The sequence below is a fragment of the Pogona vitticeps genome, chromosome 3 (genome assembly GCF_051106095.1).
Source record: "Pogona vitticeps strain Pit_001003342236 chromosome 3, PviZW2.1, whole genome shotgun sequence".
In the NCBI taxonomy this organism is placed as follows: Eukaryota; Metazoa; Chordata; class Lepidosauria; order Squamata; family Agamidae; genus Pogona; species Pogona vitticeps.
The window spans coordinates 78,547,253-78,559,856 of record NC_135785.1 but is presented as its reverse complement, the minus strand read 5'-3'; the positions used below and the strand labels follow the sequence as shown (position 1 = coordinate 78,559,856).

The 12,604-nt window shown below is 40.6% G+C and overlaps 1 protein-coding gene across 2 annotated transcripts in view; it reads right to left on the bottom strand.

The window, feature by feature from the left end:
• DPYSL4 (dihydropyrimidinase like 4) overlaps window positions 1-12,604 on the bottom strand; it is a 57,942-nt gene that overhangs the window by 29,195 nt on the left and 16,143 nt on the right. For both annotated transcript variants that reach the window (XM_072995391.2, XM_072995392.2), the window contains exons 5-9: window positions 11,566-11,627; window positions 11,368-11,448; window positions 8,981-9,049; window positions 7,367-7,487; window positions 3,999-4,155 (exon numbers count right to left, since the gene is read on the bottom strand). In XM_072995391.2, coding sequence (XP_072851492.2) covers window positions 3,999-4,155; window positions 7,367-7,487; window positions 8,981-9,049; window positions 11,368-11,448; window positions 11,566-11,627 — 490 coding nt within the window. The remainder of the gene's footprint in view (window positions 1-3,998; window positions 4,156-7,366; window positions 7,488-8,980; window positions 9,050-11,367; window positions 11,449-11,565; window positions 11,628-12,604) is intronic.

Below are 12,604 nucleotides of genomic sequence, written 5' to 3'. Positions count from 1 at the left end.
ACCTGAGGTCAGTTGGGTGTCCGAAAAACTTAGCTGCCTGAGAGGTTGGTGGTTGATAAGCCACAGCTGCAGAAAAGTAGACCCTGAGGGACAAGAGAGAAAGACCCTTAGTTTTTAACTGCAATTAAAAAATATAAGACAGTGGTAAAAGAGGAGTTGCTTGAGGAAAAAGATGCTGCTGCAGTAAAAGCTTGAATTTTGTTTCCATTTATAATATAGGCCTTCCTGGTTGAAGGTTTCCTTGCATGATGAATAACATTAATCAATGAGGCCGAATCCTCCATGCTGCGAGATGAAGAGCAGGGATATCTGGGTGGAGAATTTGATTTCTGTTCTGTATGAGCAGGTCAGGTAGACAGGGCAGGTGATAAATGTTGGACGACAGCTGGTGGAGAATTGGGAACCATGGCTGTTGCAGCCACCATGGAGCTATCAGGATAGTATTGGGCCCGTCCTGGTGAAACCGGACTACAACGCTGTGGAGGAGTGGGAACAGTTGAAGAAGGTAAATGAGTGACTTGGGCTAATGGCCAATGAATGTGTCTGGGCGGAAGTTCTTGCCTACTCCTGCGTGGGAGCATTAACGATTGTATTTCTAGTTTAGCCAGAAGGCAAAGAGGTCGATGTTGCGTGTGCCCCATCGTTTGCACAGGGAGAGAAAAACAGATTGATCTAGCTCCCATTTGTGGGCTTGTGATTTTTTTTTTCGACTGAGCAAATCTGCCAGATTGTTGTCTTGACTGGCTATATGTATTGCCGTTAAACAAATCTGATGAGAGAGGCACCATTCCCACAGGTCAACAGCGAGGTATAAAAGACTTGGGGAGTGAGTGTCCCCTTGTTGGAGAATATGGTGGTGGTGTCTGTGGCTATTTGAACCATTTTGTCCACCAGATTGTTTTTGAAAGCTCTGCAAGCTTTTATTAGTGTTAAGAGTTCTAGCTCATTGACACAGAGGAAATTCTCTCTTTGTGATCACCGGGCACGGATTTGCAGGGCTGTAATGGGCACCCCAGCTGGTAAGGCTGGCATCTGTAGTAACCTGGATTTGTGGGTGGGTTTGTTGAAAGGGCCGTCCCATCATCAGGTTCTGAGCGGAGTGCCACCATGCAAGCTAGGAGGCGGGTTCTGGAGTGACTCGCAGCAATATACAGTGGGGTCTTGACTTACGAACGGCTCGACATACGAACGTTTCGACTTAAGAACCGCTCTCATAGGAATATATGGACTCGACTTACAAACTTAGATTCAAGTTACGAACTCTTTTTTTCCCTTTTTTTAAAGCTAAGTCATCTTAAGTTAAAAGGAAAAAAGAAAAAAATATCCCCCCTCTAGTGGCAGAAGGCGGAATAGCAGCTTCCCATTAGTTTCTATGGACGAAAAGAGCAGATACGGATTAAATGGTTTTCAATGCATTCCTATGGGAAATGCAGATTCGACTTAAGAACTTTTCAACCTGAGAACTGCCTTCCAATACGGATTAAGTTCTTAAGTCAAGACCCCACTGTATGTGGTTATCAATGAATGGAACGAGATGGAGTAGCTGACGGGCGCTGATTTGTCACTTTGGAAACAGCTTCATCCATGGCTTTTGAAATTGCTCCCAGAGCCGAAGCTTGAGTCTAGAGAGGTGACTGTGGAGAACTCAGCATTTAAAGTTTTTGCAGTGAGGGGACCAGGAAGTTTGATGGCCTCACCAAGGAAAAAAAGGCACTTAGGAAGCCTGTCAGAGAGCAGGATCTCATTATCGCAGGCTATGCAGCTTTTAAATGGGCCTGAAAAGGCTATGAACTGAGAAGCGGTTTTAAAAAGAAAACAACAGAAAGGTGGTGGCCGGGGGGGTGGGGGGGAAATGCATCAGCCCTAAGGCTTGATAATAATAAATAATAAATAAAGTTTAATGACTTTCCTTCTTTCGTTTTCAGATTTCTCACAGAAGCAATGATCAAGGCTCTCAAAGCGGCGGTTGAAAGAAATTGAAGGGAGAGCCTTGGTGCCAAGGTACATATACCAGGGAGGAGAGGGTCTATTCTAATGTATTTTCCTTTGCTACCACAGAAGCTCTAGAATATTCTGACGAGGCTCCATGCATGTACGGATTACCCATAGTGTGATTCACAGAGCCCACGAAGAAGAACAAGTCATTAATATGAGAGGCTTGCTGTTTGTCAGTCACATATGCCAACTCCATCCATGTGCCAACCTTGAAATAAGGTTTGAACTGATTTGTTGTATATAACAAATAAATTGTTAACAAAATATTTAAGTTTTTTTAAAGGGTAAAGGTAAAGGTTCCCCTTGACATTTTTAGTCCAGTCGTGTCCGACTCTAGGGGGCGGTGCTTATCCCGTTTTTCAAGCCGTAGAGCCAGCGCTTGTCGGATGACAGTTTCCATTGCCACGTGGCCAGCGTGACTAGGGAATGCCGTTTTACCTTCCCATTGAGGTGGTACCTATTTATCTACTCGCATTTGCATGCTTTCGAACTGCTAGGCTGGCGAGGAGCTGGGACAAAGTGACGGGAGCTCACTCCGTTGCATGGATTCAATTTTACAACTGCTGGTCTTCTGACCCTGCAGCACACAAAGGCTTCTGCGGTTTAGCCCACAGCGCCACCATGTCCCTTTTTTTAAGGGTACCACAGAGGAAAGCAGAAGCTCTACTGTGGACTTACGTTTTGGAGATGGAGCTGGGCAAACCAAGGAAGTCACTTTTCCCATGTATGGTATTGGATTTTGCCTTTTCCTCTCACAAAATTGCAGTGTTGATGAAAAAAAAAAGGGATATAAAGGAGCTGTAACTGCATTCAGCTGAACTAGGTTACAGAAGTTCCATAGGACTGGGAACTTGATAAAGCAGGATGGAGTTTTGTAACCATCTTACATTTCTGCTAAAGACCTTTCCTGTCAACATGGGAAGGCTGAGAGTGGAGGATGTGGGCCTGGAGGCTACATCCTTTGCTCCCCTTTATGGTTTGAAAACAGAATGACTGAACAGGGCTAGGAACAGTGCAGAACCAGTACTGACTGTCACATTCATTATTGTGTTGACATCAACAGTGTGAAATGACAAGCTGAATGTTCTAATGCCTTAAAGTCATTTTAAAATATCTGGAAAGGGCAGAGGAGGAAATGAGACCTATAATTGAACTCCATAGTGTTTCACCCACCCAGCTCATGCAAAAAGGCTTTAAAATGGCCCCAACTTGAAAAAATTAGTTGAATGCAACAGTAGGTTTGCAAAAACTCTATAAAACCCTAAGACCTCATAAGCCTGTGGAGGTCTGTTAACAATTTCCCCTTGATTTAAGACATCCTCTGAAAGCTTTAACTTACCTAGGGTTTCTTAGAAAAAGCAAATACTGTACTACTGCCTTCACTCTTGTATGAGAAGACTCAGCTACATTGAGAAAGACCATGGGAATAGGAGAGATATCTTGGGCCACTTTAATGGACTTCCCAAGGGACTAACCAGGACATTTGGTTCCTGAGGTAAAGTGTCCCATGGTACCCCAAACCTGCCAAGTTACTCAGACACAGGAAACAAAATCCCTCAAGGATGTCTAGCAGTAACTTTAAAAAAAAGAGAGCAAAACCAAGTAACAATTTAAATAACAGTTTGCTGTCCTTTCATTACACTCAGAACCTTATGCCTTGGCAGATTAGTATCTTGGCTTAATAGCAGGATTGGCCATTTCTCAACCCTCCAGCAATGCAAAGTGCCAGTTTCCAAAACTCAGTGCGAACCCCAGAAGTCAGAATGCGATGCTTTATAACCATGGCTAAAACTGACCACCACAAAGATAAAACCTTGTTCTAGAGTTGCTGTAATCCACATACAGAGAGGGGAATGGGCAAAAGGGAAGCCAGATCCAAAGAAAGGTCTGTTTAGACTCATATTCTAGAGCAGCCACTAGCTCTCCCCATTCTAACCAGGGCATGAGAGTCACTGCCTTTTATTTGTTTCAGAAAAAGAACATTCCATCCCTCAATGACTTACCACGCTAAGAGTGAAGTGAGATAATCAGGTGTCGTGGGGTCTGGACTAATAGGTGGAGATGTCACAAAAGCAGCTGCTTTGGCCCAGTTCTTACTCCAGTAATGTGAACCATCAGTGCCAAGACTAGCAGTAATGGGCTCTCCATAGACAACTGTGCCTGAAGAAATAACAACAGTAATGACTGCCTGTAGAAAGAAGTCTTTGAGCCATCAGAGTTGATGGCAATGTTTGAACCATCAAGCAGCCCCATGTTTTCTCATCTGCTTGCCCCATTCCCTGCTACATGGATGCTTTTGTTTGTTTTTGGAAGGGGGACATTTTGAGTGGGCTTGTTTTCATTTTTTGTTAAGGCAGGAACCTAATGTGGTAGAGTGGACAGAGTAACAGACTAGGTCTGAGGAGACATAGGTTTCTGCTCACAGAAACTGTGTATGCGTGTGTGACACTAATAAAATCACACCTTAAATATCTCACTTACCTTGAAAGCTCCGTTAAAGTCACTATAAGTTGGTTCCGACTTGATAATGCATAACACAAGGAACAGAGCCTGGAAAAGTTACTTTTTTTGGACTATAACTTTCATCCAAGTTCTGTAAAGGATATGTTTGGGTCTTCGTCTGCTTGCTTCTTTTCTTTTAAAGACATTATGGAGATGCAGCTTTTAAGCTTTTCTAAGTTGTGCTTATTGACTGAATTTGGTCTTTATGTTAACCACTGAAGTATTCCCAAGGAGGCAGTATTTATGGCCAGAAGAAGCCATCAAATTCAATCAATCACACCAAATAACTACATAACATTAAATGACACAGCTCCAAGCATAAAACTAGAAGGGATCTTGAAGGCCATCTGAGCCAGCCTCATGCTCAGTGCAAGGATGTACAATGGAGAATGAAACAAAAACATCCCCAACTTATGGCCATCCAGCTTCTGCCAAAATCCTCCAACGAATGAGATACCATCAATTCTTGAGACAGTCTCTTCTACTTTAAACAACTTGCACTATTATTACAGAGTCTATCCTAAAACTTAGCCAAAATCTGCTTCTCTACTACTTCTGCCCTTTGTTCCAGTCCTGCACTCTTCAGCAACACAAAACAAATCTGTTCCATTTCCTGCATGACAACCATTCAGACATTTGCAAGCTGCAACTGTTTTTCTCCTTGGTCTTCTCTTCTCTCATCTAAATACTCTCGATGCATATCTTCTGCACAGCAAATAAAGTATTTGGGTGGCTCCACAGATGAGCAAACAAGACAAACAAACAAAACAAGTGCACCAACAAGCAAAATACAGGACTGAATCAAAAAGCAGCTGCCCAATATTCAGCACCTTTGGTGTTAAAGTTATACTACTTGGACTGAAAGAGTATGGCATTTGGAGACCTCGTTGATGTCAATGTAGGTCTCATCTGAGTATCGAATCAAAGTTTTAGGGGGCTTAGAGATAATAGTTTGGTCTGGTTATCTACTGCTGTTCTACTGTATGTACATAGCATACACTGTTTAAAACTGTTTTAACTATTTCACATCGTTTCAAATGTTGTTTTAAGTTTTAATTGATTGGTAATATTTTACTGTTTGCACTGAAATCCTCTAATAAAGACAAGAGTATTTTATTAAAATAAAAATAAATTATGAAAGCAGAAAATAGAAATGGCTCTCTCCCAAAATAATAAAATAAAGGATGCTGAGCTAGTTACCCAAGTGCCAACCTTGCATATTAACACTGATGAAGACAACCAAATACTGAGGATGAACTTTTCTAGAAAAGCATATCTGGAGATTTACAAGCAGCGATTGTGTGTCTTCCCCATTCACACAAACTGACATGCCTTGACCTTAGGGCTCTGGGACTTAGAATGAGTCCAACGATGATCTGACAACATGATAGGATGGATACCACAGAACTGTCAACGCTGAGGATGCTTAAATGACATGAAATAATTTCAAGTCCACTTTCAAAAGAAACTAGGAATCTACGATGAGTACTCTTTGCCTGATCTCCTGGAGGAAAAGGTCTGCTATTCATTATATATTGAAACACTTAGCCCCTCACCTTTTCATTAAGAAATTGTTAAAACATGACAAGAAGATGCCCATATTTTTCAAATATCTTGAATACAATTTAGCACAAGAGAGCTGCAATTAAGTCCTATGAAGATCAAGAAGAGATACTCATTACCAAGTCCCACTCTTTGGTATTCCAGGGGACAAATTTTTAGTCTCATGACATTGTTGATGGGAAGAGGGAAGACTCTGTTCCTTGTTTGTGACTGCTTATACTGGAATGACCCATCAACAAATATCCCTTCTATCTAGCCATCTGTCCATCTACCTAACCCTATTCAGGAATGCTAAAAGCAGAGTTAGGGAACACTTGAGGAAAGAGAAGCATGCTAACCTTTCCTCTGCCCCATCATTCTCTAGGTAAGGATGGTGGGTTTCACAAATCACAAGCCCTTTCTATCCATGGAGCTTCTTTATGCAAGTCAGAAGATCAATTGTCCAGAGAATTTCAATTATGTGGAGAGTTTCCATACATAAAGGAGGTTCTTCTTATCAGAAAGTTAACCTCCATCTGTGCTTGGTGATGAAAACAGAGACTGAAGCCTACCATGCTCTTCCTTCTCATGTATTTACTTCACCAGCGCTTAGAACACTTGAATAGGACATTTGTGTATCTGTTATTGGTATGTTATTCTGCCCAGCAACCTCTGGTATTGCAAATGTTTAAACCAGAAACTCCCACAATCTATCCCTAATCCATGCTTGGAGTTGAAGCCCCAAACATCTGGAAGGCTCCAAGCAGATCTATAGTATCCCTGGCTGATTCAATGCACAACTGAACAAGTATTCAGGATGAGAAGCAGCTTGAATTTATGGGATATTTTCTTGGCACTAATATTCCAGTGGTGGTGAGAGAAGGGGGCAGAAAAATGATGCATGGAGTTGCCTCCACATGCAGGATAACAAGGAAGAATCTTTTGGACCTGGATCCCAAACTCTTTGAATTCAACTGTGCTCAACTACCATTTAAACAATACTGGTCAGAATCCTAGTGATATTCATGTAAGGCATGGCTAAATACAACAAACTATTCAAGTACCAACAAATATTTTGTTTGTGCAATCAGGGGCATGACCAGGGATGCAAATGAGACATACATTGGAATCTCAACAATTAGCTGCAATTATGCACAGCAAATTATATGAACACAGAATTCTGGCCAGTATATTTTTAATAAACTTCACAGCTACTGGAAATTCAGCTGATACGCAAATACAGTTTTCAGCAGGAGTATGTGTGAACCACTGTGTGAAAAGGGCAGGTTGCTCATCCTCATCTACTGTAGCATGATGTGGTACCTACCTTTTCTCTTGGCTTGAGCTATGACATCTGCAGCTCCTTTGCTCATGACTTTTGTGACATACAAGGGACAATTTGCTTGTTTTGCTATTGTAATAGCCCGATACACTGCTTCTGTTTCAACCTTGGAAAACAGGAACCATTAGATAAATTTCAAAATATCTCTTAGCTCAAGCAGCATCCCTAGACACTGATCAACAGTTTGGAATAAAAGAACTCAGTTATAATATGCTGCACTAATTAGTTTTTATAAGACTCCTCCCCTGCCTACCTCTCACTGCACTCATTGGAAAAAGGAGTTCCAGGAAAACATTGGAAAATTAGCATCTCATTTCTCGCATTATTGATTTTAAATATTATAAATAATTCAGTCAGGCAATAACTATTTTAAAAGATACTTATTAGATAGCAAATTCCATTAAACACAGCAGGACTTGCTTCCAAATACATGTGTATAGGATTCCCTGTTTCAAATTATCTTCTTTTTATAAAAAATTATTTAAAAAGGGAATTCTATATGCATGTATTTGGAAGCATGTCCCACGGTGTTTAATGGAACTTTCTATCTAATAAGCATGTTTGGAAGGGCTGCCAAGGAACGTCATCCACAAGAAAAAGTTAAAACAGCTGAAGTTCAGTCCTTCATGTAAACTGTATGGGAGTTAATATTACAAATTGCCCAAATGTCAAGTGTCAAAATGTACAAATGACATCCTCTTTAATGAATCTTCCTTATTTAATTTTTTTCCATTTCAGCAGAACATGAACATGGTTTTAGTCATAAAGTGATAATGTGCATCCCTGTGGCTCTGAGATACCCACTGATGAGGCTTCTTGTTGACTTCAGTCCATAATCTGAACTGCCCCAAGACTTACATTAATGAAGATGATTAAAGCCATTGTGCTTAGATCTCTGGTTGGCCTAACAAGCATCAATAATGGGTCATACATGCTGGAACTGACAATCACAGTGTTTGCTGCAGAACGGGGAAAACATTCTATAATTGCCTAGTGAGCTATCGTGCTGGCCCCAGAGAATGGAACACATGCATATGAGACATAAAACAGAAAGAACAATATAATGGCAGTTTGAATGGACAGGAAGCTCATTACAGCTCTAGAATACAGGACTGGACACAGACAGAGTCACACTTACAGTAGATGCACCAAATGAATGGGATTTAAGCTAAGCTGATCATGACCCAACCTAATATCTAGAACTCCCTGCAATATACCAAGCTGAAGGTAGAGAATTACGAGTTGCATTTTGATCCTATTTGGAAAATTCATGCCGCAAGGAAAAGCAGCTGTTAGACAGGAATGCTTTCCCCTAATGACCTACTTTCCACATGAAACAGAATTCTAATCTTCATTTTCTTTAACCACATTATGAGTTTACCAAGTGATGTTTCTCAGTGTGTAAATCAGTACTTAATTTCAGTATCCTTCACCCACCCTTCTTTTGGAAAAAAAAGCACTTTGACTTGAAGCCTTGTAAATTTTGGTGACAGGTCCGTAAAAGGGGCTGTAAATATAAAAATGCCACCCAACAACATATATGAACTTAGCCTATTTATGTTGCGATAGAAGTGTTTCTTGTGGACCAACTTAATTTACCTCTTCTGGATGACTGAGAACATGACCCTCTGGACCGGTAATCCCCAGTTCCAATAATCTTTTTTGTTCCTAAATGAAGAAATATAGGAGAATCACTAAATAAGAAGTGTGAAAAGGTATGTTTTGAAAGGATGCAATATTATCTTTAAAAACAAAGTCATTTCAGTCCATGATAATCACAGCAGCATATATCCTCACTGTATTCACAGCTTGGCAACAGAACAAAGTGCTTTATGAAGTCTTCTACTTTATGGTTTTCAAAGCGAGTCTGATCAACTATTTCTGTTGAAAATTAGTATAGGCATCTATCAAGGGCAGAGGGTTGGATAGAAAATACCATTCTAAAAGGAAACTGTGGCAGAGAACAAGATTGCTGAAGGAGGATGGTTTGTCATGTCATTGTGATATGTAGAGTTTCGGCTGATTAAGTATGCCTAAGAAGTGGTCCATCTAACAGCTCTGTTCAGTTCAGTCTTCCACATCAAAGCCCCAAAACAGCACTGATGCAGTTCAAAAAGTCTCCTCTAAGGATTTTCCCTCATGGAAGCCAGATTTATGTAGGAATCTGCCTTGCTAAGTCTGACAGCATACAGTGCTTAAGAAATATGCTGGCTTAATTAAGGAAAGTTACTTTAATAGCAGAACTCATACAGTCATTTACATCTATAAGCTTCTGAGTTCCTTTTCTGGCATCACCAGTTAAAACAGGAATGTGATACTTCTTGGGGGGGGGCACACTGAATCTCCATAAACTCAAAGCAGCTAAATCACTACCAAAATTTGGTAGTCAACACCAAGATTCCTACCACAACTGCTGTTGTTTACACTACAACTCCCAGAATTCCCATGGCTTTGTAGCTGAGGGATTCTGGAAGACATATTCCAAAAAAGGGTAACTCCCCCAAGCCCTAGTTGCTACTGAATTCAGTGCTAAGTGCTGCCATATTCTATGGTGCAGGAGGATGTCAGAGCGCCTGGCAACATTCTAGAATCCTGCAGACATCCAAGGCAGAGTGCCTCCTTCTCTGCCAAGAAAAGAAGGAAAGTGGTCTTCATGTAGCACTATTCAATTTTGGTTATAGGCTGTGCAGAAGGGGGGAAATTAGAATGGAAGATAGACATGGAGGTTGGTAGAGACACACTGCATTTGCAAAACATTTATTGCAAAACCCTACTTGTTCCTCCTATATCCAGGATGTCTCTTCCCATGCCTGTGTGAATGTAGCCAAAACTGCCAAGCACACAAGAGAAACAAGACTCAGAGGAACATTTACCGAAGCACAGAACAACTTCTGTGGGAAGCTGGGCAGGGGAAGGGGGAGAGCATTCCCAAATAGCCCAATGAGAACTGAACACGTTTGGTAGTTACTGAACATTGTGATTTTTGTGAGGACAATGAGAAATCTGCAGGGGGGTGCATTTAGAATGAAATGGAGGAGGTCATGGCTGATTGAACCCTGAATATTTCACTGCACTACACTGCAACAACCCACAGGTGAGGACAGGTGATATCTTTATTAGGCTACTACAAAATGACACACAAATACTAGCTTTTTATCTGTACAGGTCTTCCTCAGGCTGGGCACTACTGCGGTGCATGGCAGATGTCTATGTCATTAGTTAGAACTGAGTTTCAAAATGGGGGCTTCAAATGAAAGTCAGGAGTGGAGGTTTCACATTCCACCATTTTGAAACTCACTTTTAACTAAGGGGCCTGGCATGGACCTCTGCCATGTTTTTTGGAATGTTCCACTTTTCCCCCATACCACAACAGTACCAGTTGTGGTAAGAATCTTGGTGTTGACTACCAAATTTTGGTAGTGATTTAGCTGCTCAGGAAAACCTGTATAGGTCAAAAGACAGCGTTGGTCTGTGACCTGTTTTTAATAGTCTCATAAAATATCACCTACTCTCACCTTTGTATCATGTGCAAGGACCACATGTCTTTTTAAACTTTGTTATATTTCAACAAAAAAATTCCTGAAAAAAAAACTAGGCTCAGAGGAGATTTAAGTGCATGGAGAACTGGCTGTCAAGCAGGAGGCTATAAAACATACCACTCCCACACTGAAGAAGTGGGCCTCCCCATTGTTTATACCTCTAGTCTACATAAAGCAACTAAATACTTTTTTTTCCATTTTAAATGACTGCTGCAAGTAGACACAGGAAATTGTATTTATGGATAATATTCCGGGGGGGGGGGGAGGATCCCTATCTTTGGGGAAAATATATTAGGGATTATTATGGAGTAGAATCCTCTGTGGAGCTCCTTCCGCAGGAAGCATTAAAATATATTGTCACGACTGGGTTATGGGTAGCAGCTTAAAGTGAGCCAGTAAATGGGATCAGAGATTAAGAATGAAAGGACAAACCAGGAACCACTCTACCTCATCTATGATGTCTCCATTTTCAGCATGTACTTGAGCAATGGCACCTAGATCTCGAACAATAGTGAAGATCTCATACATCTGCCAGACAAGACAAAACAGATACATATACAAACCACATGTTGAAAATCTGATAAAGCTCGAGTTTTTACATCAATGTATAGTTGGAATTTGTTTGCATGCCATGCCTACGATTACCTGAGCATCAGTGCACTGGAATTTGTCTTTGTACGCCATGAAAACAAGAAAGGAGTTCACACCTTGACAAAAGCAGAAGTAAGTTAATGGCTACAATTGGAAAAAATATGAACAATTTCCAGGTGACATAGTCCAAGCCTTAGGATTTGATTTGAAAAATGGAGGAGAATCACAAGCCTGCTGTGAGCCATAAACTTCATTAGGCAAAACAAACCACCCTTCAATTCAATAGAATTTATCTCTAAGCAAATGACTTCATGTTCTCAGCCAAGACGATGCAGGAACATAACCAAGGTTGTGAAATGCTAGCAAGTCTAGCCAGAAGTAAGTCATCTATTGCCATCCATGACCCCCAATGCCAAAGAGAAGTTGTATTACTATGTTTCAAGAAGATGTCTGGCATCAGTGTGAACAACTAATCTTACAACCTTGCCAATTTAAAAGTAAAATGAGAGTTTCAAAGGAACATAAGAACACATGCCAATATCAGGTTAATTGGCCAGTCTATGTTAGTGTCTATGATGCCCTGTGACATTTAAAAGCATTGTTTAGTGATAGTAAGTATATTGTTTTGAAATGCATTCATTTGATAAGTACACGCTGGGAGTGGGTTAGAGAGGAACATGGGAAGTTGTTAAGAATGATTCTGATGGGGTGGAAGAAACTATAGAAGCTGAGGGTTGGATAAATGTATGGAAGAGTCTAGGGATAGAGAGGGCAGAGAAAGGGTGGTTTTTAAGGAAAAGCCTAAATTTTTTGAGAGAGAAAGAGACGGGAGAGAGAGAAGATTCATGCTGAATACATCTAAAACTTTGGAATAAATAACATCCTTTGAACACTGTTATTTTAATATAAATTGTTTAAATTGATTCAGGCTGGGTGCTGAAGATTTGAATACCTGAGGGTTGTGCATGTGGAATATATTAGAAGGGCTTGAGTGGAGGTAAAATATACACAGACATGGGGCAACTAAAGTGGCAATTAAAGAGGAAGAAAAAAATAAATAAAGATTATTAAAGAAAATACATTTATTTCTTTG